Source organism: Sinohyriopsis cumingii, chromosome 5 (genome assembly GCF_028554795.1).
Source record: "Sinohyriopsis cumingii isolate HCF-2022 chromosome 5, ASM2855479v2, whole genome shotgun sequence".
Taxonomy (NCBI): Eukaryota; Metazoa; Mollusca; class Bivalvia; order Unionida; family Unionidae; genus Sinohyriopsis; species Sinohyriopsis cumingii.
This window is the reverse complement of record NC_142965.1, coordinates 93,058,204-93,081,368: the sequence shown is the minus strand read 5'-3', so window position 1 is coordinate 93,081,368 and position 23,165 is coordinate 93,058,204. Positions and strand designations below refer to the sequence as shown.

Sequence of the window (23,165 nt, the reverse complement as noted above, 5' to 3'; positions counted from 1 at the left end):
CTCTCAAAACTAACTTATTTCGACTGCAAGAACAAACTTAATACCTAATACTTTAAGACCTCATACTGTTTCCTACCTTAAATGTTCTCAGCATGTTTTTTTTTTGTTTTCTAATTTCATGGTGTTTGTGTTTGTAATCATATCATTATATATGTTTTGTATCTTCTAGGTGTTGTCTAATGGTGTAAAGCGCATATCGCTTCTAAAGAGTAGGCGCTGTACAAAGTCCTCATTATTATTATTATCCTTATAAGGTGGTCTAAAGTACAATACGGTACAGTGTGATGGCTCACTTGCACAGTAGCTTCATACACCGCTTGGTTCCGTTCAAGAGAATTATTAATCACATCTCGCCAAGACTTTGGTCTATATTCTTATTCTAAATTATAATGCAGTACGCCATCACTAGTCCCTTGAACAGTGTTATAAATAAAATCCCTTCATACGGGGTAGTCTAAATTATAATGCAATACATCATTATGGCATCACTGAACAACGTTATACGGGAACAATGTAGTTACGCTAGAACTGTTTACACATACCTACAAGGTGACTAAATTCACGGTCCACCAAACTATCACTTTCGATGCTAATAAAATCTCAGGTTTAAGGTTTTGTCAGTTATTATATTAAAATGTTTCTCATACCAGTTGCATCATAGCACCCATGGCGGACAGAAAGCATCCCACAATAAAATCAGGAAAACATCTGACAAATGGATGAAAATTAGGGTAAATCAAAATAGGAGGATGCCATTATTTTTGATAGGCTGTTGGGGAGACAATATGAGTGCATATCAACTGCCTGCTTTTTCAAACCATGTAACGGTTACGTGATTTACACCCATATCACTTACCTGTCGAACGATATAGTGATTTGTCATGCTGCAAAACACTGTCATTGTTATATCAGTGTATTTGTTAACCCTCTTTGTAAATAAGCACATAATGACATATGAAATGCAAATAGACATGCTATATGCGATTCCAACAATCATGCCATGCCAGTGGAAACTACGATAATTTAGTCTCATAGTTAAATAGTGACACATATTGAAATAATATTTGAAACATTACCTAATAAAGAGTCTCTTGAAGTGTTTAACGCTCTACATGCCCAATAATTTCTAGGAGTTCAAGACAAGACTCGTTCTTCGTTTAAATTATGAATGTTGAAACCATCTATGATATGTTTAAGCAATTACACGATTGTTAAATTAGCTGCTGTTGTGGCCATAATGGATGTAAGATCAGCAAGGTTTTCATTTATGATCAACTAGTCATCGCGAGAAGTCTGTGCCCAGTATAAGCGTATATACAACATGGGTAGTGATAACAAATGCCAACAATTATTGATATTTAAGAAGTTAATGCTTGTCAACTAACTAATATTTTAGCAAAATGAAGATATTTCTTTTATCTGATTCATCAGATTTATTTAATTGTATGTTTCTGTGGAATAAAAACTGTCAACATGAGCGAAGTTAAAGTTACTCCTTGGCCTTCTCAGATGCAGTGTCATGAATTTAAAAACTGTGCGGACTGTATCATGTGACCAGTCATCCCTCATAACTATGCCACTTGGGGTAACATGGCCCATCATATAATACAATTATGATCATGGGTCCCATTTTAATTGGCATACTTTATTTATTCTATCATTGCTGTGTATTTTATTTCACTTTACTATACTTCTAATTGATCAGAATCTTTGTTTTGATCTATTTATGCAAAATATACCCCAAAATGCATGGCATATACCGCCTATAATGTGACCTAAATTATGTGACAGACCATTATTGCTTTGTTGTAAAGGAATAGAAGGAAGCCCTGTAGTTAACACTAGCATTAGACATGTGACATAATTTTCCCGTCTTTAAATTCAAGTGCAGCATCTCTGATTCAAACTATGGGGTAATAAATACCACAATAAGAGCAAATATAAAAGGTGTCAAAAGTGTACAAAATGTTTTTTTTCATTTCATATTAAAGACATTATAATAATTAATTAATTTTTCTATGCATATCTTCATAACTCATAATCACTATGTTTATCAATGATTAAAATGCTCCAGTAGGGGATTCTTTTTCTCTTAATGTATACATATTTGATGTCACAATAAAGTATATTTAAGAACGTGAGGGGATGTACATGTAACTCAGTATGGTACAACAGGGGGTTTAGTTATTTATACCGGTATTTTATATAGGCAGGTAATATGGATTATATCAACTACCCGAATTTATCCCCTAAACCATAGACAATTGGTACGTGATCTTTACCATATCACTGCCCATCAATTAAAATGATGTATTTCACTTGCCCATCAATTAAAATGACGTATTTCATTTGCCCATCAATTAAAATGACCTATTTGTCATGAAGTGTGCCCTTTTAATTACGATATAAGTGTATTTGCCAATCTACACTAAAAGTATATTAATAATCATGTCAAATGTGATGTTGACAATCATACCCTGTGAGATACTAATAGTTCTGCCATGAGCTACTGACAAATATGCCATATAATAGGTTGATAATCATGCCATATGACAAGCTGACAAACAGGCCGTATGACCTGTTGACAATCATGCCATATGAGATGTTGACAAACATGCCATATGAGATGTTGACAAACATGCTCTATGATATGTTGACAAACAGGCCATATGAGATGTTAACAATCATGACATATGAAATGCCAACAAACATACCCAATAAGAAGCACACAGTCATGACATATGAGTGGAAAGCGCAATAATTGTGTTATGTAATCAAACGTAACATATGTTCAAAAGGTGTTTGAAACACTAACAAATCAAGCATCCCGATACTCTACTGGCTGAACAGAATTTTAAAAAGAGGTCATGATGACAACAGTTTCTCTTTTAAACTGCTGAGTATTGAAACAATCTATGATATTTCTGAGCAAAAACAAGATGTCCATATTAGATGTTGTGATAACCATATTGTGTGTGTGTGATTTGGGTCTTTAACGTAGCTTTAACAATATTTCAGTCATATTGCTACCATGTCTGCAGTATGACAGTTTATAGTGATGTCTAGCACTGGGGCATCATGCCGCAGACATGTAGCATGATGTCCAACCAAGTCACATTATCCTGACACAAGGCTGATCAATCCTAACACTAACCTCTTAATGCTGAGCGCCAAGCCATATTGCTGTGATAGCCATATTAGCCACCCATTCAGAAGGAGTAGCAATTAATAAGATATTCACAATGCAATGGTGGCCATATTGGTATGTCAGATCTGCAAAAGTTTCATTGATTACCAACTAGACACAATGTTATTCAGTGAAAACCCTATGATAAGAGCACTATCCATTCAAAGAAAGTAGTGACACGATTTTCAAGATGGTCACTGTCTTGACCATTTTGGATGTCTGGATGGCAGAATTTTCATGTGTAAAATTTAATGTCAATCTCAAACTGTGTGGTGTATGGTGTATTACAAAACTCCAAATATACAATTCAAATTGAATGAAATTTATTCTGCATTTATGTTTGCTTGATTTAAACTAATTAATAAAAAGCAAGCAGAAACAGGGATCATGATGCATACCACACATGAGATGTCATTATATATACCGCATTTCTTGCAAAGCCTCTACTTCTTCTTCTTCTGTCCAAATTGAGAATATACAACTCCTCTAAAATTCACATACAGCTTGACCCTAATGATATATTGTTTTTCCTTCAGGTTTGTATCATAATTATTGGCTTAACAAACCTATGTAGTGCCAACATTGGACAGAACCCACCCACTCTCAAGATGCGTTGGGAGTAGGAGGTAGTTGGGGTTGGTAAATCTCAGCTGGAGAAAGCAAACAAAATCAAATAGATTTACGATATTTGTAAAAAATGTCAACACCTCTAATTGTATATGACATTGTGTTAGAAAACATTCTCAAAATATGATAGAAAATGTGATAGAATTTTTTAAAATTTAAAACTCCCTTTTCATCTCTTGAATATAACTGATATATGCCAAATGTTAAAAAATAAAGAAACAAAATTGTATAACGACAAGTTTAGAAAAAAGTCCCGCTATTTGACCAATATTTTTTCAGCTTAGAATAGCTGAGACTAAATTGAGAATACAAGTCTCTGAATATCAAAGAGAAGCTGCCTATATTTTGATGGATCGGTTGAATTCATTGAATCTATCGGGACCATTCAATCTCCATATCATCTCATATGGGTAGCATGACATTCTGGGACTTGCTGCGTCTAGTTCTGCCACCTGCAATGACAAAAAAGTGACTCAGGACAGTCTCTATACCATAACTATTCAGTCTTTTGTCAAATATAAAATAATTCAATTTTGTCATGATATGGACACACACACGTAGACATATATATATATATATATATATATATATATATATATATATATATATATATATATATATATATATATATATATATATATATATATATATATATATATAAATAGATAGATACACATGAAAAATATTGCTACAGATTACAAAAATGTAACTAAATAATATGCATATGTGCATGTGTATATATGTGCATAGGCTAAAAAATGAAAATTATTACTACACAAAATAATAAATTAACTTCTGGAATGTTGGTCAATAATAAAACACTCTCAGAAAATAAAATAAAATAATATAATGATTATTTAATGTGCACCTGGTCTCAGAAGTCTAAATAGTTTCTTATAACTTTGCCACCTGAATTGTTCCAAAATACAGAATACATATCTATAAGAAACTCACAAATTAGACATGTAACACTACATATTTTATCACTCAACATGGAATGGTTCCTCATATACATACCGACTTTCTTGTACGATCAAACAATTAAAAATTATTGTAATAAAACTAGCATGACATAATATTTTTTTATTTTTGTCAAACAATGTTTTCTATAATTAAATTTTTCTCTAATAACCATTTTTCCTGAGCATAAATGAAGACTGTTCTTACCTCCTCTTTGGAGAGTTCCCATCCTGCTGATGCCCCCATGTTGTCATCTAGCTGTTTCACTGAGGTGGCACCAATTATCACTGAGGCAACAACATCTTGCTGAAGTAGCCATCTGATTGCCACTTGGGGAACTGATTTAGCTGAAGCATGAAATTTCCCCATTACATTATATTTACCTTGATTAGTTTTATTACATGTCAATCATTCAACACAGTGCAGGGGTGTGGTGTGTTGTGAGATTGCTGGTAATAAATTATTTCCACATTAGTGATTTTCCTTGATTAGCATTTTCATGGTAATCTTTGCTAATGATTATATCATTATTTTTATAGACAGTATTGTTTAGAATAGCATTTGCACTACTCATACAGCAAGCTCTTTCCTATAGAGATGTTCACTAATGCAAAGTGTATTTCTTTTCAGATAATGCAAATACTCAGAACTAGAACAAATGCATGCCATTAAATTATCATGGGTTATGGCCTCTCTTTGACTATGCCAGTAATAGCACCACCTGACATAGGAGTAGTAAGGTGGGATGCATTAGCGTCAATGGGAATTAGCATTACAGAGACCCCTGGGACAGATTAGCGTCAAGGGAAATTTAACATGGAGAAAAATCGTGGGTCAGATTAGCGTCAAGGGAAATTAACATGGAGAAAAATCGTGGGACGGTTTAGCGTCAAGGGAATTTAAACAGGGTGGGACTGTATAGCGTCAAGGGAAATTGAACATGGGGATTTTTTTTTAAAAATTATTTTTAAATTTAAATTTAAATTTAAATTTAAATTTAAATTTAAAAAAGGGGTAGGCAATTGAAAGGCTATCTCTTTTCGAGAAATATGGCTGGCCCTGAAAAGGGCCTTTGGGTTTATGTTAATATTAATATTAACATTGATGGCATCTGTCACATCTTCTTCTTCTTCTTAAACTCCTTCTAACTGCCGGTCCATACACAAGTACCCTCTTGAGACATCCTTGTCTTTCTATATAAACTCTCCTCATCCATAGACTAGTATCTGTCCTATCAACAACAGTCCACTTGGACCGGACATACATGAGCATGTCCGTCCTGAACATCATTGTTGACACAAGGGTTGAAGATTGAACGTCGGTCCACATCTTGAGGCTCCGAGAACAGGTGAATCAATGCAGTGAACTGCGCTTATTTATAGGGACAGAAAGGATTGAAACGGATTGAGTTCATTCACCAATCCCAACACGCGTTACAAAATTCAGTCAGCCCGCATCCAATCCGAAGAGAGCAGTCTGTGACGTCACGTGGTCTATATAGATTCGCTAGCGCTTGTGTGCAGTCAATCTATGCGACAGTGATTCAACATGACGGAAACTCAGAAAACGATCCATTGGGGTGCACCAGCAGTGGAGACCGCCCAAGGGAACTTTCAGAAGAGGTGAATTGGGATTTTGTGGATTTTCTCTCCTCGCAAGAATTTGTTCCGGAACCTTCGTTACCTTCTTCATTACCGCAAGTGGAGAATTTTAGACAGAGACAGAAAGAAGAATTGGAGAAATTTATACAACGACAAAAGGAAGCGGAACAAGCTTTTCTCCTACAGCAACAGCAGCAAGAAGAAGAGGTAAGAAAAAAACAACAGCAACAACAGCAAGAAGAAGTAGCAGCAAAGAAACAGGAGGGTGAAAATCAAACGGTCACGGTACTGTTGGACATTTTAGCGGAGTTAAGAAGTCTGAAACAAATGTATCAGACTTCTTTATTACGACCGAAGAGAATACGACCTTCCCGAGCTAAACACGTCAACCCTGAGACTAAGCCTACCGTACCACCTTAGTGATTTCAACCCAATCATCATCATCAACATTACGCAGTCCAGAAGTAGGCCTTGGCCGTGGCAAAGGCTTAAGACAGTTAAAGTTGATTGCTTAAACTACACCATAAAGAAAAAAGGCCCTTTTCAGGGCCACCCACGTTTCTCGAAAAGAATTACAATTTCAATTTGCCGATCAATCAAAAAAAACCCCCACCCCTTTTACCCTTGTAGTACGTTTCTGTGTATGAGTGCATGAGTTTACTTTCTTATTTTAAAATCAAAACTCAAAGACACTTACCTTATATCATTCATTTATTCTTTTTATCCATTTTTTTTACAATCTAATTCACAACACAACACTTTAATAAAAGGTTCATTGACTTCTTATTTCTAAATCTTTAGTCTCTCGGTTTTTTGAATTTCTTCACCGTTTTTTCCTCATTTTCTTCCCTTCTTCTTTTCTTCTCCTGTTTCTTTGCCTCTTGTAAATAGAATTGTCTTCTTTCTTCCTCTTCTTCCTCTGAAGAATCCCTCTCTTCTTTTGAAGAATCCTTCTTTTCTTCTGACTCCTCTTGTTTCTTTTTTGGGCAATCTGGAGACCAATGTCCTTTTTCTTTACAATAATAACAGGTATCTTGACTTTTGTCTTTTTTAGCCCCTGTTTCTTTTCTTTTTTGACGGTCTGGACACTCTGAAGACCAATGCCCTTTCTTCTGACAGATATAGCAAGTATCTTGACTTTTATCTCGAAAGGAAGGAGAGTAGTCCGTCGGCTGGTCTGAAGAGAATTTTCTAATGACCCCTCGCAAAGCTCTGACGAAACGTTCGATTTGGTTAGTCTCTTCCATCGTTGTGCTAGGCTTGAGAGTGAAATGAATATTGAAAGAACAAGACACGCACCCTTTTATATATGCTGGTCTGCCATGACTATAAATTAGTCTATGGTGTTTACACTTGAGTCATTTGACGTTTTGCACTCAAGATGAAACGATCCCATTCATTCGAGAAGAAAGAAGAAGAAGAAGAAAGTAAGAGGCAGAAACGTGATCTTTCGCCTCGTACCAGGGCTGAAATCTTGGCACAAATTCATGCTTGTGATTTTGAAGAGGACATGAGTGAACCTGAATTTGAAACCTCTAAACCAGGTTCACCACCCTTAGTCAACCCTGAAAAATACTATTCCATTCGAGAGACGGAAAAGCGCTCCTCTAGAAAATTTAGAACCACGGCTTACACCTACACGGTGAAGTTTAAAGATTTCAAGGCCGACGTACCCTTGGAGAAAGCACAAGGGTTCATCACAGAGATGTGGGATTCTTTGCTCACCGCACTCAAGCGACAATGTCAAGCCAAAGAAGACGATCGCTTGACACTATCCATAGATCACGACGGTTTGAAATCCCCTGTTTGGATCGAGTTTAGCAGACCCGCAGAACTAACCCCTTCCAAAGTCATGGACAAGATTCAACACGTACAACAATCTAATGACCAGTTTGACATCACCGATGGTAAAGCCACACTGAAAATGGCTCACTTCTCTCCTCCTCAAGGGACCGGACAACGCAAAACGATGTTATTGGTGGACGACCTTCGCAACACCAAAAAGAGACTCGTCCGAATTCACAACCCTCAAGACCAGATGTGTTTAGCCCGTGCCATCGTGGTGGGACGAACCTATGCCGACAAGAACGACACGGTAGAATGGAAAAGAGCCTGGAAAACTATTCAACAATCGGACCGAGCCAAACAACGAAACGAAGCAGAACTCATGTTGCAACAATCTGGCCTGTCCAAAGACACACCCTGTGGCATTCCTGAGATGCAAAAATTGCAAGATGCCCTAGCTCCACGCTACACCTTGAAAGTGCACCCTCAAGAAATGCGCGGGCCTCTGTTGTTTCGAGGCCAAGATTTTAAGGACGGAAAATACATTCACCTTTATCATCACGATGAGCATTTCGATACCATTACCAGTATCACTGGATTCCTGGGATACGGTTATTATTGTGAGAAATGTGACTATGGTTATAATAATCGAGAGCAACACAAACATTGTGGATCGAAATGCGGAGGATGTTTGGCCTCTCCACCCTGTCTGAGCGAAGAACCAGTGCCTTGTTCAACTTGTCTGCGCACGTTTGTCAGCCCTACCTGTTACCAACAACACTTGAAGACGCAAGGTTCACAGAAGAAATGCGCTTGTCAACTGCTGATATTGTGCCCTGCGTGTAGACAAGGCATACTTACTAATAATGCCAAGGCACACGTATGTCGAGGAAAGAAAAAATGTCACATTTGTCACCACATCGTGGACTTGGAACACCAATGCTACGTGCAAAAATACCAACCCCCACCAGATAAAGAGGACGGTCACAAGAAGAAAGGCAATTTCATCTTTTTCGATTTCGAATGCATGCAAGAGACCGGCATTCACATTCCTAATTTCTGCGTGGCTCATCGAGCGTGCGAGAAGTGCATTCAAGAACCTATCTTCAGTCATTGCCCTCACTGCAGCAAGATTCCTGGAGGGCGTGAAAAAATCTTTCGGGGACCGAACACGTTAGCCGATTTTGCCCAATGGGTTTTAGACCCCGTCGACAAGACGTGGAGCCAAGAGGACATCGAACGTTACGGAGATTGTCATCGTCATGCCACGGTGATGGCTCACAATTTCTCCGGATACGATGGACAGTTTCTTTTGAGGTACTATACGGAAGAAGGCACCGAGCGTCCTAAAGTGACTTTGAACGGAGCCAAAATCATTTTCATGCAAGTGGGACAAGTACAGTTTAAAGATTCGATGAGCTATTTGGCCATGCCTTTGAGTTGAATGCCTAAAACGTTTGGAATGACAGAAATGGCTAAAGGGTACTTTCCACACTTTTTCAATACGGAAGCCAATCAACACGCCGTTCTACCCCATTTACCTGAGGCTCACTATTACGACCCTGACAACATGCGTACCGAACAACGAGAAGATTTCTACGCTTGGCACCAGGCTCATGCCTCTGACCCTTTCGACTTTCAGGAAGAAATGTTAAAGTATTGTCGTTCCGACGTGGACATTTTACGACGTTGCTGTGGAAAATTTCGAGAACTGTTCATGGAACACGGAGGGGTCGATCCTTTGAAAGAAGCTTGCACCATTGCCAAAGCGTGTTCCTTAGTGTACCGCCAACGATTTATGCCTGAAAACACCGTGGCTGTCATCAGTCCTCAAACGACCCACTATGTCAAGCGTCAATACTCGGTCAAAGCCCTACGTTGGTTACATTACTTGTGCGACAAGGAAGATAAATGGATTCAGCATGCCCGCAACGGAGGAGGCGAAAAGACCATCGGAACGTATTCGGTAGATGGCTGGGACTTAGATAACCCCAAGATCGTGTACGAGTTTAACGGCTGCTTATTTCACGGATGTCCCGTCTGCTACCCTGACCGTGACACTAAAAATCAGTTTTTACAACGGACCATGGAAGACTTGTAACAGGACACATGTCAGCGGCGCCTAAAGTTAGAACAGCAAGGATACCAAGTGGCGGAAATGTGGGAACACGAGTACGATCACCGTATGAAAACCGATCCCGAGTTTAAACGCCTCGTGGAAAGTTACCAGTTCATGGACCCGCTGAACCCGAGGGATAGTTTGTACGGAGGAAGGACCAATGCCACCTGTTTGCTGTACCAAGCCGACGAAGAGAAAGGAGAAGAAATCAAATATTTGGACGTGTGTTCGCTGTATCCCTACGTGTGCAAATATTGTCCTTTTCCCGTAGGGCACCCGCAATTGCTGACGGAACACATCGACCTGAAAAACATTCGACAATACGAAGGCTTGATCAAGTGCAAAGTTTTGCCTCCCACGAACCTATACCATCCCGTCTTACCTCACCATTGTCAAGGCAAACTGATGTTTCCCTTGTGCCGTACTTGTGCCGAAACGTGCAACCAAGACCAACCTTGTCAGCAGAGCCAGGAAGAACGGGCCTTGACGGGAACCTGGGTCAGCGTAGAATTGTTCAAAGCTCTGGACATGGGATACCAACTGTTAGAAGTGTACGAAATTTGTCACTTTCCTAAGACACAACAATACCACAAGTGTGACCCTACTCAGAAAGGTATTTTCGCCGACTACGTGGATGCCTTTTTGAAACTGAAGCAAGAAGCCAGCGGCTATCCTTCCTGGTGTCACAATCCCGAAGACCAAATAAAATTCAAAGAGAAATACTACGAACAAGAAGGCATCACTTTAGACCACATCGAGAAAAACGAAGGCAGGCGATCGTTTGCCAAAGTGATGTTAAATTGCTTGTGGGGTAAAATGGCACAACGACCGTGTTTACCCAAGACGGAATATTTGACACAACCTTCCCGCTACTTCCAGATGATTCACGACAAAACCAAATACATGAAACACGTGGACGTCGTTCGCGAGGATTTAATCTTGGTCAATTACGAAGAAGATCTGGACTTTGTACAAGACGACCCTTTTGGAAATGTCATCATTGCGGCTTACTTGACAGCCCATGCTCGCTTAAAATTGTACGAAGCTTTAGAACTGTTAGGAGAACGCGTCCTGTACTTTGACACGGACAGTTGCATTTACATCCATCACCCGATTCAACATCACCCTGACATCGAAGGAGACCGTTTAGGAGCCTGGACAGACGAGCATCCCGACGACAAGATTCTAAGTTTCGTCAGTGGTGGCCCCAAAAATTACGGCTACGAATACCGGGACAAACAAGGAGAAGTGCACACGACGTGCAAAGTGAAAGGACTGACTCTGAATCATCGTACCAGTCGAGTGGTCAACTTTGGGGTATTGAAAGAAGCCTTGCAATCGGGAGAGGATGAAAACTTTAAAGTGACCACCTATCAACCGAACAAAATTGTACGTTTACCCACTCACCACATCGTTAGTCGACCCCTGGATAAAGTCTATCAAATCGTGTACCAGAAGCGAGTGCGACTTCCCAATCACTTTACGTTGCCGTACGGTCACGTCGGTATTGGTCTGTATATAAAAAGGAACCCTAGGCAAGATCGATAGTTCATTGTGACTACCAAGACCGAGCGAACAAGATGAATACTTTCAGAGAAACACAGAACAAGTTGTTTAGAAAGGCACAATTCAAGTGTGAAGCTTCGGAAGTGGAATGCGATTGTGAGCCTTGCGATGGGTACGATGCTGTACCTTGTGACCTGAGCGATGCCGTAAAGCATCATGGGAACTTTAGTGTCCCTACCCCTATCATGGAAAGTGATGCTGTGCGTGTCAAACCTGTGGGATGCGAAAGTGATGCCTCTCGTCCTCTTGGACATTTTACTGGGTTTCGTTTTAAAGGGGAATGTTCACCTTCACGTCTACCCCCCTACGGATGTCATCCAGCCCTGAGCAAACTCCTACCCATGTCACTCAACCCTCATCGAAACGAACCTGTGAAAGACGAATATTCGTTCCCTGTGCGTTTGTCGGAATACTGCGACTTTGAAAATCGTCTTCAATCGTTCAAAGGAAAATGGCCTAAGTATCTGGGAGGACCGACCCCCGAAAAATTAGCCAGAGCCGGATTTTTCTACTTGGGCGAAGGAGATAAAGTCAAGTGCTTCAGTTGCGGTGTGTCACTTCACCACTGGGAACCGCAAGATTCGGCCTACGTAGAACATGCTCGATGGTCACCGAATTGTCATTACTTACCCTTAGTGGGACCGCGACATTGAAGTAACTTCTTACCATCATCTGTTCATGGATACTTTACAAGAGAACATTCGTGCTTTGCCTGTGGAGTTGAGAGAACGCATTTACCGAGAGCTGGTCAAAATGCAAGTGAAACGTAAAGAACAATTGCATCCGTTACGTCACCGGTGTTTGAACCACTGGTACCTGAAGGCTATACAAGGATTGATTCAATTGAAAGTGTTCCATCGGACAGACATTGATCAACGATCCTCTAGTTTTAAAAAGGATTGGCTTGGTATGGGCGATTCTACCTACATCATTGTAAACGTACTGCATCGAATTCCAGAGGAAGAGTTAACGAATTAGCAACATCTTGAACACTGTGTCAACTTGGTGAAAGAGGAAACTTCTGAACGAATTGTAATGTGCAAATTAGTGACTGAACGATTTAAATTCGACACTGAAGTAAAACCATGTTTGTGCAAACAGTACATTTCTTGTGTCAGACCAAAGAGGATTTAGTATGACCTATTCATGGATACTTTGCTAGAGAACATTCGTGCTTTGCCTGTGGAGTTGAGAGAACGCATTTACCGAGAACTGATCAAAATACAAGTGAAACGCAAACTCAAAGTGATTCGTCCGTTTTTAAATTATGCTATGTTCCAAAGTACAAGAAGACTGATTATGAGTGGATATTACATTAGGCACAAAGTTAAACGAGGCTATTGGCCACCACCCAACGATTCCAAAAACAGTGTATATACTTATGAATACTTTACAAGAAAACATTTTGGGTTTGCCTGAGGAGTTGAGAGAAAGGATTTACCGAGAGCTGGTGAAAATACAAGTGAAACGTAAAGAACAATTGCATCCGTTACGTCACCAGATCTTTAACCACTGGTACCTGAATGGTATAAGAGAACTGATTCGTCAGAAATGTTTTCAGTGGTCAGACCTTGTTGAACACTTTCAGTGTATGAATGATGATGATGATGGTGGACTAGACGTTCGTAATTTTGGTTACTTCGAGATTCACTTACTGCAACGTATTGAGGAAGACGAGTTAAAGGATTACCAACATTTGTTACATGGAATCTGCTTAGAAAAAGACGAAACATCTAGACAAACTCTGACGTTTCAGTTACAGTATGTAACATTTAAATTCCCTACTGGAGAACGAACGTGTTTGGTTAGAAATTACCTTTATTGCTTCCGAAACAAAGAGACTATAAAATCAAGTTGCCATGCCACGGGTTATGTCACATATCATTCAACAGATTCCGTGGAAGGAACTCAATGACCATATTCAAACCGTGGATCATTACCATCAATTATTACAAGAATTTTATCCATTCAATTTGGGACGACAAGTGGTGTGTGTCTTAGTGACTTGTTTTCTGGGATTTCGTTTACCAGCCGATTCTCTGTGGACTCTTTACGATCAGTACTTACCACCTCAATGGCCTTAAATGGTCACGAAAAACTCCTTTTGCTCAAAGCCTTGCGTTTTCATCTGGATACTTCTCGACCTCAACAGGAAAAAAAGATTCGTGAACTTTTAGCTACCCAAGACGTGTATGACGATGTGTGTGTAGCTTGTGACTTACATCCCCATTGGACAGATGTCCGTGCCTGGAAAGAATGGGGTTTTGAGGCTTGGACCCAAGAAGCGGCCCAGTATGCACGAGAGTTGTTCAAGGAAAAAAGTTACTTTTCAACCCGTGTTAGTGACGGTGCCAGAAGAACCCGTCACCCAGGACAGGACTGTCGTGGACAGACCTGAAAGACTCTTTCGGGAGGACACTTGTGTGACCTTACCCCCTACTATAGAACTGGTTAGAACATTACCCAAAACATGTTGTACAGACACTTGTTTTTATTCCACGTTCATGGTTATCATTTGCCTTTTATCCTTGTACTTAAGCCTTTGGCTTTTATGTATTTTTGTCTTTCGTATTCATGTTTGAAAAAAACATTCAATAAACGTGTTCTGAAAAAGTATATAAACTCTTGTCTTGTTCGTTTTTCGTGTCACAAGTGACATTTCTCACACAACGGCTACCTCTGCTGTCTCTGCTCCCTCTTCCTCTACTGTCAAAGTCATCGACGAACACTTAGATCGTGCCAGTTGGGAGGCTTTGTATCTTCGCCATCCCTTTAACATGCTCATTGCTGGACCTAGCGGTTCAGGCAAAACCGAATTCGTCAAACGTTTGATCGAACATAAACATCATTTGATCGATCGGCCACCTCAACGGATCGTGTGGTGTTACAAAGAGTGGCAATCGGCGTACAGCCTCTTGCGAGAAAGTCAAGGCGATTCCATCGTGTTTGTGGAAGGCATTCCTATAGAAGACGACGGCATCGTCTCTGACTCCCGTCAAACCCATTTGGTCATTTTCGACGACATGTTAGGAGAAGACGAAGAAGAAATTAAATTGTGGTTCACGCGCAAAGGGCATCACCGTAATGCCAGTGTCGTTTACATCACCCAAAATTTGTTTCAACAAAGTAAAGCCCATCGCACCATCAGTCTCAATGCGCATTACGTGGTCTTGTTTAAAAACCCTCGAGATAAATCGCAAGTGCAAGTCTTAGCCAAACAGTTAGGAACGCCTTGGCTGACTCAGGCGTACGACGATGCCACTCAAACTCCACACGCCTATTTACTCGTCGATTTGAAACCTACGACTCCCGAGGATTTGCGATTTCGTACCCACTTGTTTCACCACTGGTGCCAAGACGGAGGGCCTGTCCTTTACACGTCTCCGTCCTCGACTTCATTTCACTCCCCATAAAAAATCTATAAAAACCTCAGACCCTTTTTTGTCTGTCTCGCACACAGTGTGAACATGACGTCCCTTCAGTCGCATCTTCCCGTCAAATTGATTCGTGCCTTGTATGGCATCAGTCGAGAAAAAGATCCACAAACACGAGCTCGTGTCTTAGAAGCTAGTCTCAAAGAAGTCTTACGATGGTTCACGGTGACGGCACGTCAAATACTCCAAGGAATCATTCAGATTCCTCATCAAACCAAACGCTTTTCGATCGAAACAAAGTCGCTTTGGTCCAACTGGCCGATCCCCGCATCGACACTCAAACCAAAAACCAAATCATTTTGAAACCTGGAGGGAGCGGTACTCTAGGAGGGGTCATCATTCGCTCTCTCTTAAGATGGGATCCTAATGCCCCCAAAGTTATCCCCAAGACAAAAGTCCAACGAAGCCCCAAGAAGAAAAAGAAAAAGACCAGGTCCCCAAAGAGAAGAACTTCTCCAGTGGCGGGACCCTCCTCTTACCAGACACCACCCCGGAAAAAGAAAAGAAGCCCCAAGAAAAAGAAAAGTCCACAGAAGAAAATTAGTCGCAAGAGAGGCACTTCGACCCGGACGCAACCTTACACTGGCAAACCACGACCTGCTACGGCGGTGACTACGTCACCGGCATCCTCACGTTTGTCCACTTCTCCGTTGATGACACCAGGAACTGAAAAGTACTTGGAGACGTTGATCACACCAAGAACATCTCCGTTGATGACCCCCAAAAGAACTTCCCCAGTGGCAGGACCCTCCAATTTAGTGGCAGTGGCTGCTGCTCACAAAGTACCTTCCCCCAAAATCAAAGTCCATGAAAGATCGGGCATGTTACAAAGTTTACTGGATTTGTCCAAGCAAGAACTGGCTCGATTTAGTCCGTTACGTACCCCTGTACGACGTGTCATGCCTGTCCTCAAACTGATACGCCGTAAAGACAATCAGTGGCGACGCGTTCCAGTATAAAACAGGCTTGTGACCGAGTAGGGTATCATTGTTTTTTGGTGCTCCTAAAGACTCAAAGATGTCACCCTCCAGAAAACCCCAAGGAAAGAAAAGGAAAGGACTGCCACCACGTTTAGCCAAACATGGGGACCTGTTATCTGTCCTGTCCAAAGCTTCTCCACCCCTACGAAAAAAACTCATTCAAACGGCCTCCAAAGAGGTCATCGATACCGTGTGCGAATGTTGTTTGAACGTTTTGAAAGGCACGATCCCTTTGTCCAAGCACCAGAAACAATGCTTAAGCAAGCATCGTCACGTTCTTCGCCAAATGGTTCGAAAGAAAATTCCCATGCGTCAAAAAAAGAAGAGCAAGATAAAAAGGCCTTCGGAAGTCCCAAGATCTCAGAATCGACCCCTGACAACCCCATGGAAGGACGAAAACTAGCTTTAGTGCCTTACAAACGATGGATAGAATACCATCGGTGGCAAGAACAACGCACCCCGCATTTACCTCCCAATCCCAATTTGAGCGAGATGTCCCAGTTACAACACGAATTGCAATCCTTGATGGATCGCCAAGATTTGTCCGAAACAGAAAAATCGCAAAAGTACGGTCAACTCTTGCAACCACTCAACTCTTTCACCAGAAAGCTTTAGACGAAACAGCTCTACCCACTCTGAAAGATTTTAAGACCTTGATGAAAAGTCCAGCACCATCACCAGTACCAGTACCAGTACCAGTTCCACCACTACCAGTGACCAAGACAGAAAAAGGAAAAGAAGAAGAAGAAGAAGGGTTTCAAACTCCACCAGAAAAAGTACGCAAGTTAACAACACCACCTACCTCCAGAATTGGATGGATTAAAAAGATGATGGCCACCCCTTCTTCATCACAAGAGAAAAAGAAAGTGAAGACAGAAGTGAAGACAGAAGTGAAACAAGAACCAATATCCCCCGCTCAGACATCCTCCTCCTCCTCTTCAACACCTATTGCCGTTCATACACGCAAAGCATTGCAATCCAAGAAAATACCCCAAGAGAAAAAGAGTAGCCTCTTCCAAGAGTGGGTGCCTTATTAAGACACCAATCAACACAAAAAAATGGAAAAAGTCTTAGCCAGCATTTACTACGATCCCTCGCATCCTGCAGGTTACGCAGGAGTTCAAAAATTGTATCATGCTGCCAAAACGCGACTGAAAAGTGTCCGTTTACCTCAAGTGCAACGATGGTTACAAGAACAAGCTACCTACACTTTGCACAAACCCATTCGACGCAAGTTTGCCAGAAGTCGCACCTGAGTGGAAGGCATCGATCATCAATGGCAAGCCGATTTAGCCGATGTCTCTCATTTGGCCAGCTACAATCGTGGCTACAAATATTTGTTTTGTGTCATCGACGTCTTTTCCAAATTTGCCTGGGTCGTGCCCTTGACTTCAAATCGAGCAACGAGTTAGTGCGAGCCCTGCAACGGGTGTTGAAACAAAGCGGTCGTCACCCTCTTCGATGGCAAACGGACAAAGGCACCGAATTTCTGAACCAAGCTTTCCAAAAAGAATTAAAGAAACGTGACATTCATTTTTTTACCACCGAGAATCCCGAAACCAAAGACAGCATCGTGGAACGTTTTCAACGCACTTTGAAAGAACGCATGTGGAAATATTTTACGCATCACCACACTCTGAAGTACATCGACATCTTACCTCACCTGGTGCAAGCGTACAACCAATCTTACCATCGAAGCATCGGACGTGCCCCACAAGACGTGACTCCCGACAACGAAGTGCTGGTGTTTGAGCGCCTGTTCGGTACGTCCCCGACGAGGGCTATCCCCAAGAAAAGTGGAGAGTTGGTCGTAGGAGATTGGGTGCGCATTGGCAAAACCAAACGCACTTTCGACAAAGGCTACTTACCTAACTGGACGACCGAATTGTTTCGCGTCACTGGACGAGTGCATGGTCGTCATCCTGCCGTCTATAAATTGGAAGACATGAACGGAGAAGTGCTCAAAGGAACGTTTTATTTGCCCGAGTTACAACGTGTCACCAAAAAAGAAGACGACGTGTACGACATCGAAAGCATTCTCGAACGCAGAACCCGTAAAGTGGGCAAACGACGTGTCAAAGAAGTCAAAGTACGTTGGAAAGGATATCCACCCAGTTTTGATTCTTGGATCGACGCATCGCAAGTCATCGACTATAAAAAGAAGTGACCATCATGCCCTTTCACACAGCAGACGCAGCTACGTCGACCACTCCTTCTTCACCTAGTTCTTCTGTGCAAGATTTACAAAAACAACCCTTGTGGGTGTGGTGTGGAGAACGTGTGCCTAAAACGCAAATCGTCTTTTTCTGCCAAATCTTCGTGGTGTATTGTGTCATCGGGGCAGCCATTGCCAATTTGAGTTTGCAACAATGAGACAAACAATTGTGGACCATTTTATTGAGCAGTTGCATCGGTTACCTGCTTCCCAATCCTTCCCTGAAATTCTCCTCGAACGGGAACCACGGGAACCTTGTGTCCAGTGCCAGTGCCAGTCACCACTCCAACCACGACCAGAACCCCATTTTGGGCGGAGACACGCCTCTGACGTCCAGTAACCCCTCGGACAGCCACAGAACTCTGGAATTATGAGTCACCAAAACCAATTTTACTTAACCTTACCCAGTGACCCAGTGACAGTTCAATGGAAGTGTTTCCCCACAACACGTTGTGCTGTTACACGGCCAAATTACCTCAGGCCATCCCCTAAGATCACGAAGCCCATTGGGAAGTGGCTTTAGTGGAAATCATTCACCCAACACAAATCAAAAACATCACTGAAACTCAAAACACTTTTGACGTCGAAATTCTGGACCCAGCACTGCAGCAAAAGATGACGGGCAGTCCTCAACATACCTCACATTTTGCAAAGGACCTATTACACCGCAGCAGTGACTCTTCTTCTCCTCCTCCTCCTCTTTTCGTTTATCGCTTTAAAATTAACTCAGGCCATTATTTTAGTGGTCAACATCTGATGGAAGCCATCGCTGACAAATTCTATGCAACCTTTGACAAAGTTCTGACCAAAGAAGGTAAACATGTCACCATCGAGTACCACAAACAGTCTCACCGTCTGCTCATCAAATTTCAAAGTGAGGAAAAAAGTATACGTATTAAATTTTGCCCTGAATTGTATGACATTTTGGGTGGAGACCTCAATTTGGTCACGGATAAGCAGACCCAAAAAATTAAAATGGCAGACATTGAGAACGACATGCATTTTGCAAGGTATTTTCGTTACCCGGTAGAACTGAACCAAGGACTGAATTTGATCTTCGTGTACTCCGATGTGGTGGAGTACAACGTAGTGGGACACACCTCCGTACCATTACTGCGTGTCATTCCTTTGAAAGTAAATTCTGCCACGGCCACTGACGAGGAAGGTGGAAACACTTACCACGTCCACCGCGAATTTGTCCATCCTCACTATTTGCCTGTCAGCAAGTCGTATTTGGACACGGTCAACATTGCTATAAAAGGAGATTTGGGACAAAATATTCCATTCACCAAAGGAAAGGTCACGGTGAAACTCCATTTTCGAAAACGGTTTTCTCACGACTCGTAAGTCATGTATCCAGTGTACCGAGGGGTTGCACGACAGCGAGGACACGGTTTAGGAGATATGTTAAAATCGGCCTTTCGTTCGGTGGCTTCGGTGTTGAAACCGATGGTGACACGCGGATTGCACGCCTTGAAAGATGCGGCACTGACGCAAGGCAAAGAATTTCTCCAAAATGTCATCATCGACAAACAAAACCCTAAAGAAGCCTTCATGAGGGCTGGCAAAAATGTCTTGCTACAAACGGGCAAAGACATTTTAGGCCGACGAGACACACCTATAAATGCCCTGCACGCTACAGAGTCAGGCATTCAGCAAGGACAAGGCAGAAAGAGACGACGAAGAAAACACCCTTTCACCAGACTTCAAGCGAGAAAGAACAAGAAAAGAAGAACCGTTCGAGACTTAGACGTTTTCGATTATTGAAACACAGAAAAAAATGATGCACCGAGAGTCTTGCGCTTGTTCCAAGACGGAACTGGATCTGTTTGCCATGCCCCCCACCATGATGACCATGCAAGAATCCCAGTGGGTGGAATTTCACCCCGTCTCCTCATTGACAGCCTCAGCTCCCATCGAGTTTGAAATCAAAGGACAGCCCGAAGATTACATCGATCTGAATAGCAGTAGCTTGTACTTGAAAGTCAAAGTTGTCGATGAGGACAATTCGCCCCTAGATGGCGATGAGGCAATAGCTCCCATCAACAATTTCATGCATTCCTTGTTCAGCTCAGTGGACTTGTACTTGAACAACAAACTGGTCAGCAGCAGCATGGATACTTACCCTTATCGAGCGTACCTGGAAAATCTCTTGACGTACGGAATAGACGCCAAGAACACTCATCTCAATGCCTGTGTGCTATGGGAAGCTGACGAAGCAGGCCAGTTTGAAACAACCGAAAAAGATGCAACAGCCAAAATAAACAATGACGGATTTATAGAACGAAGAAACAGAATCATAGAAAACAAAAGTTTAGAACTGATGGATCGTTTGCATTTGGACATGTGGTTGCAAGAGAAATATTTGCTAAACGGGGTGAATGTTCGCCTGAGACTGAATCGTAGCGGTGCCGCTTTCCATTTGATAGGTACTACCCCTTGCAAAACTGTCATCGAGGAAGCCAGGCTCTACGTACGACGCGTGGAAGTGTTACCTAAAGTAGGTAACGACATCAGTCAAACGTTGAGCAGAATGACTGCCAAATATCACATCCGACGCGTAGAAGTGAAAACGTTCACCATTCCTCCTGGACAGCATTCCATGATCGAAGATCATCTGTTTCAAGGACAGTTACCCAAACGTTTGGTCCTTGGTATGGTCTTGAATGAAGCCTTCAACGGAGCCTTAAAAAAAATCCTTTCAACTTTCAACACTTCAACGTGTCCAAGATCGAAGTCAGTCGCGATGGCAAGATCTTGTGTACCCGACCTTTCGAACCTAACTTTGGTGACGCGAAGAATTACTTGAGATCGTACTTGTCCCTGTACGAAGCCACGGGCCAGTTAGGAACCAACACCAGTCAAGGCATTACGTACGAGGATTATGCAGGAGGCTATGCTTTGTGGGCTTTCGATTTCACTCCAGACCAAGGAAGCGACGAGGGACATTTCCACCCTATAAAATCCGGCCAGATTCGTGTGGAAATTCAGTTTAAATTCCCAGACCCCACTGTTACTAATCCAACGTTGAACGTCATCCTGTATGCAGAATTCGATAATACCATAGAAATCAACAGTTTGAGAGAAGTCATTCTAGACTATTAGAAGCTATGGAAGACTGTTATCCCTCTTTACCTAGTGGAGAAACTTTGGAGATGGAACGTGAGGAAACCGTGGAAAAAGAAGAAGTGATCATGATGAAGTCGAGATGGCCAGAACAAGAAGCCCATTTAGTCTCCTGTTTTGCCAAACACTTAGTGGACAAAATGACGGAACTGATCAAGAAAGAGTGTTATGGATGTCAAAACGATCATCCCAGTCAAATTCAGCACGACAAATGCCTGATGTTGAGTCAAGAAGAAAAATTGGACGAGTACCTGGACGAGGCTTGGAGTCTCATCTCGAACAAAGACGTGTTACATCAGTGGTATAAAGACTTGCGTGAACATTCTTGTCCACCATTAACCACTCAAGAGATCCATCGTATCGAAGCTCTCCTGAATCAGAGTGAGGAAACAGAACGAATAACCGTTTATTCGTCAGACATTTTCAAGCAAAAAGTCAGGATCGAATTGACGACTTATTATTACCTGTGAAGAAGAAAAAACAACACAAATGGATACCTGGGAACTTTATTACCTTTTGAACCACAGTTCGTATACGTCTTCTTGGAATCCTGTTGTCTGTGCTAAAGATGAACTCTCTCATCGCAAACCTACAGACCATCTAGCTTACGTGATCAACACGGACGACAGTCATCTCCCAGGAACCCACTGGGTAGCCGTCTACTTTCCTGAAGAAGGATGTGTGGAATATTTCGATTCGTACGGATTGCCCCCTTTGGAAGACGATATCATCGACTTTATGAGAAGAAATGCTCAAACCACCCGATTCAATAATGTGAAATTGCAAGGCACAGATTCCTTGGTGTGTGGACAATACTGTGTGTATTTTCTGCATCATCGCAGCCTAGGCTATTCCTTAGAACATTTAGTGACTCATTTCGATCCTCGTTCTTCTGCTAGAAACGATGTGAAAGTAGATCGATGGTTTTGTGACCATTATGCTTATCTTTTGTCTCAAGCTAGGAAACGTAGTGTCCATCAATGGCCTAATGATTTCCAACAGTGGAAATCACAATTTCATTCACAACGTTGTCAGCCCTGTTTAAAGTAGATTGTCAATTGAGAAAAAAAATGTTTGTCATTTGAAAAAAAAATTGTTAGATGTTATCATGTTGGATTATTGTTAAAAATGTTAGAGTTGTTGTTGGTTAGTGTTAAGTGATTTTTGAATAAAAAATGTTGTGTTTTGAAAAAATGCCTTTGTGGTTTGTTTAGCTATAAGAATGTTGGATTCATGCTCTTTCATTTCTTACTATCCCTCTCATGACACTCACTGAACGTTGCGGCTCGAAAACCGTGTGGGGGATGTTTTCCTTCACGTCCGCGCTTTGACTTTAAGAACCGGGGTTGTTTCCAGTCTAACCATCCATTGTCAACTCATCCTCCTAAGAAGATGTGTTCCAAACTAGCCAAGCTCAACGAAGCCTACGTGAATTTGCATAGGGTCAGACACAGTCTGATACCGAAGCCAGAAGAAATAGAGAATTTGAGAATGTTAAAAATCACTGAAGACCTGATAGAAGAGCTCTGCAGAGAAAAAATGAACAGGGAAAAAGAAGAATAGAC

General features: G+C 41.6%; 1 protein-coding gene across 1 annotated transcript in view; it reads right to left on the bottom strand.

Annotated features, from left to right (window-relative positions):
- Positions 1-3,493: 3,493 nt before the first annotated feature.
- Positions 3,494-23,165, bottom strand: part of LOC149799772 (uncharacterized) — a 74,466-nt gene continuing 54,794 nt past the window's right edge. The window contains exons 7-8 of the mRNA XM_089959160.1: positions 4,982-5,121; positions 3,494-4,266 (exon numbers count right to left, since the gene is read on the bottom strand). Coding sequence (XP_089815286.1) covers positions 4,153-4,266; positions 4,982-5,121 — 254 coding nt within the window. The 3' untranslated portion in view covers positions 3,494-4,152. The remainder of the gene's footprint in view (positions 4,267-4,981; positions 5,122-23,165) is intronic.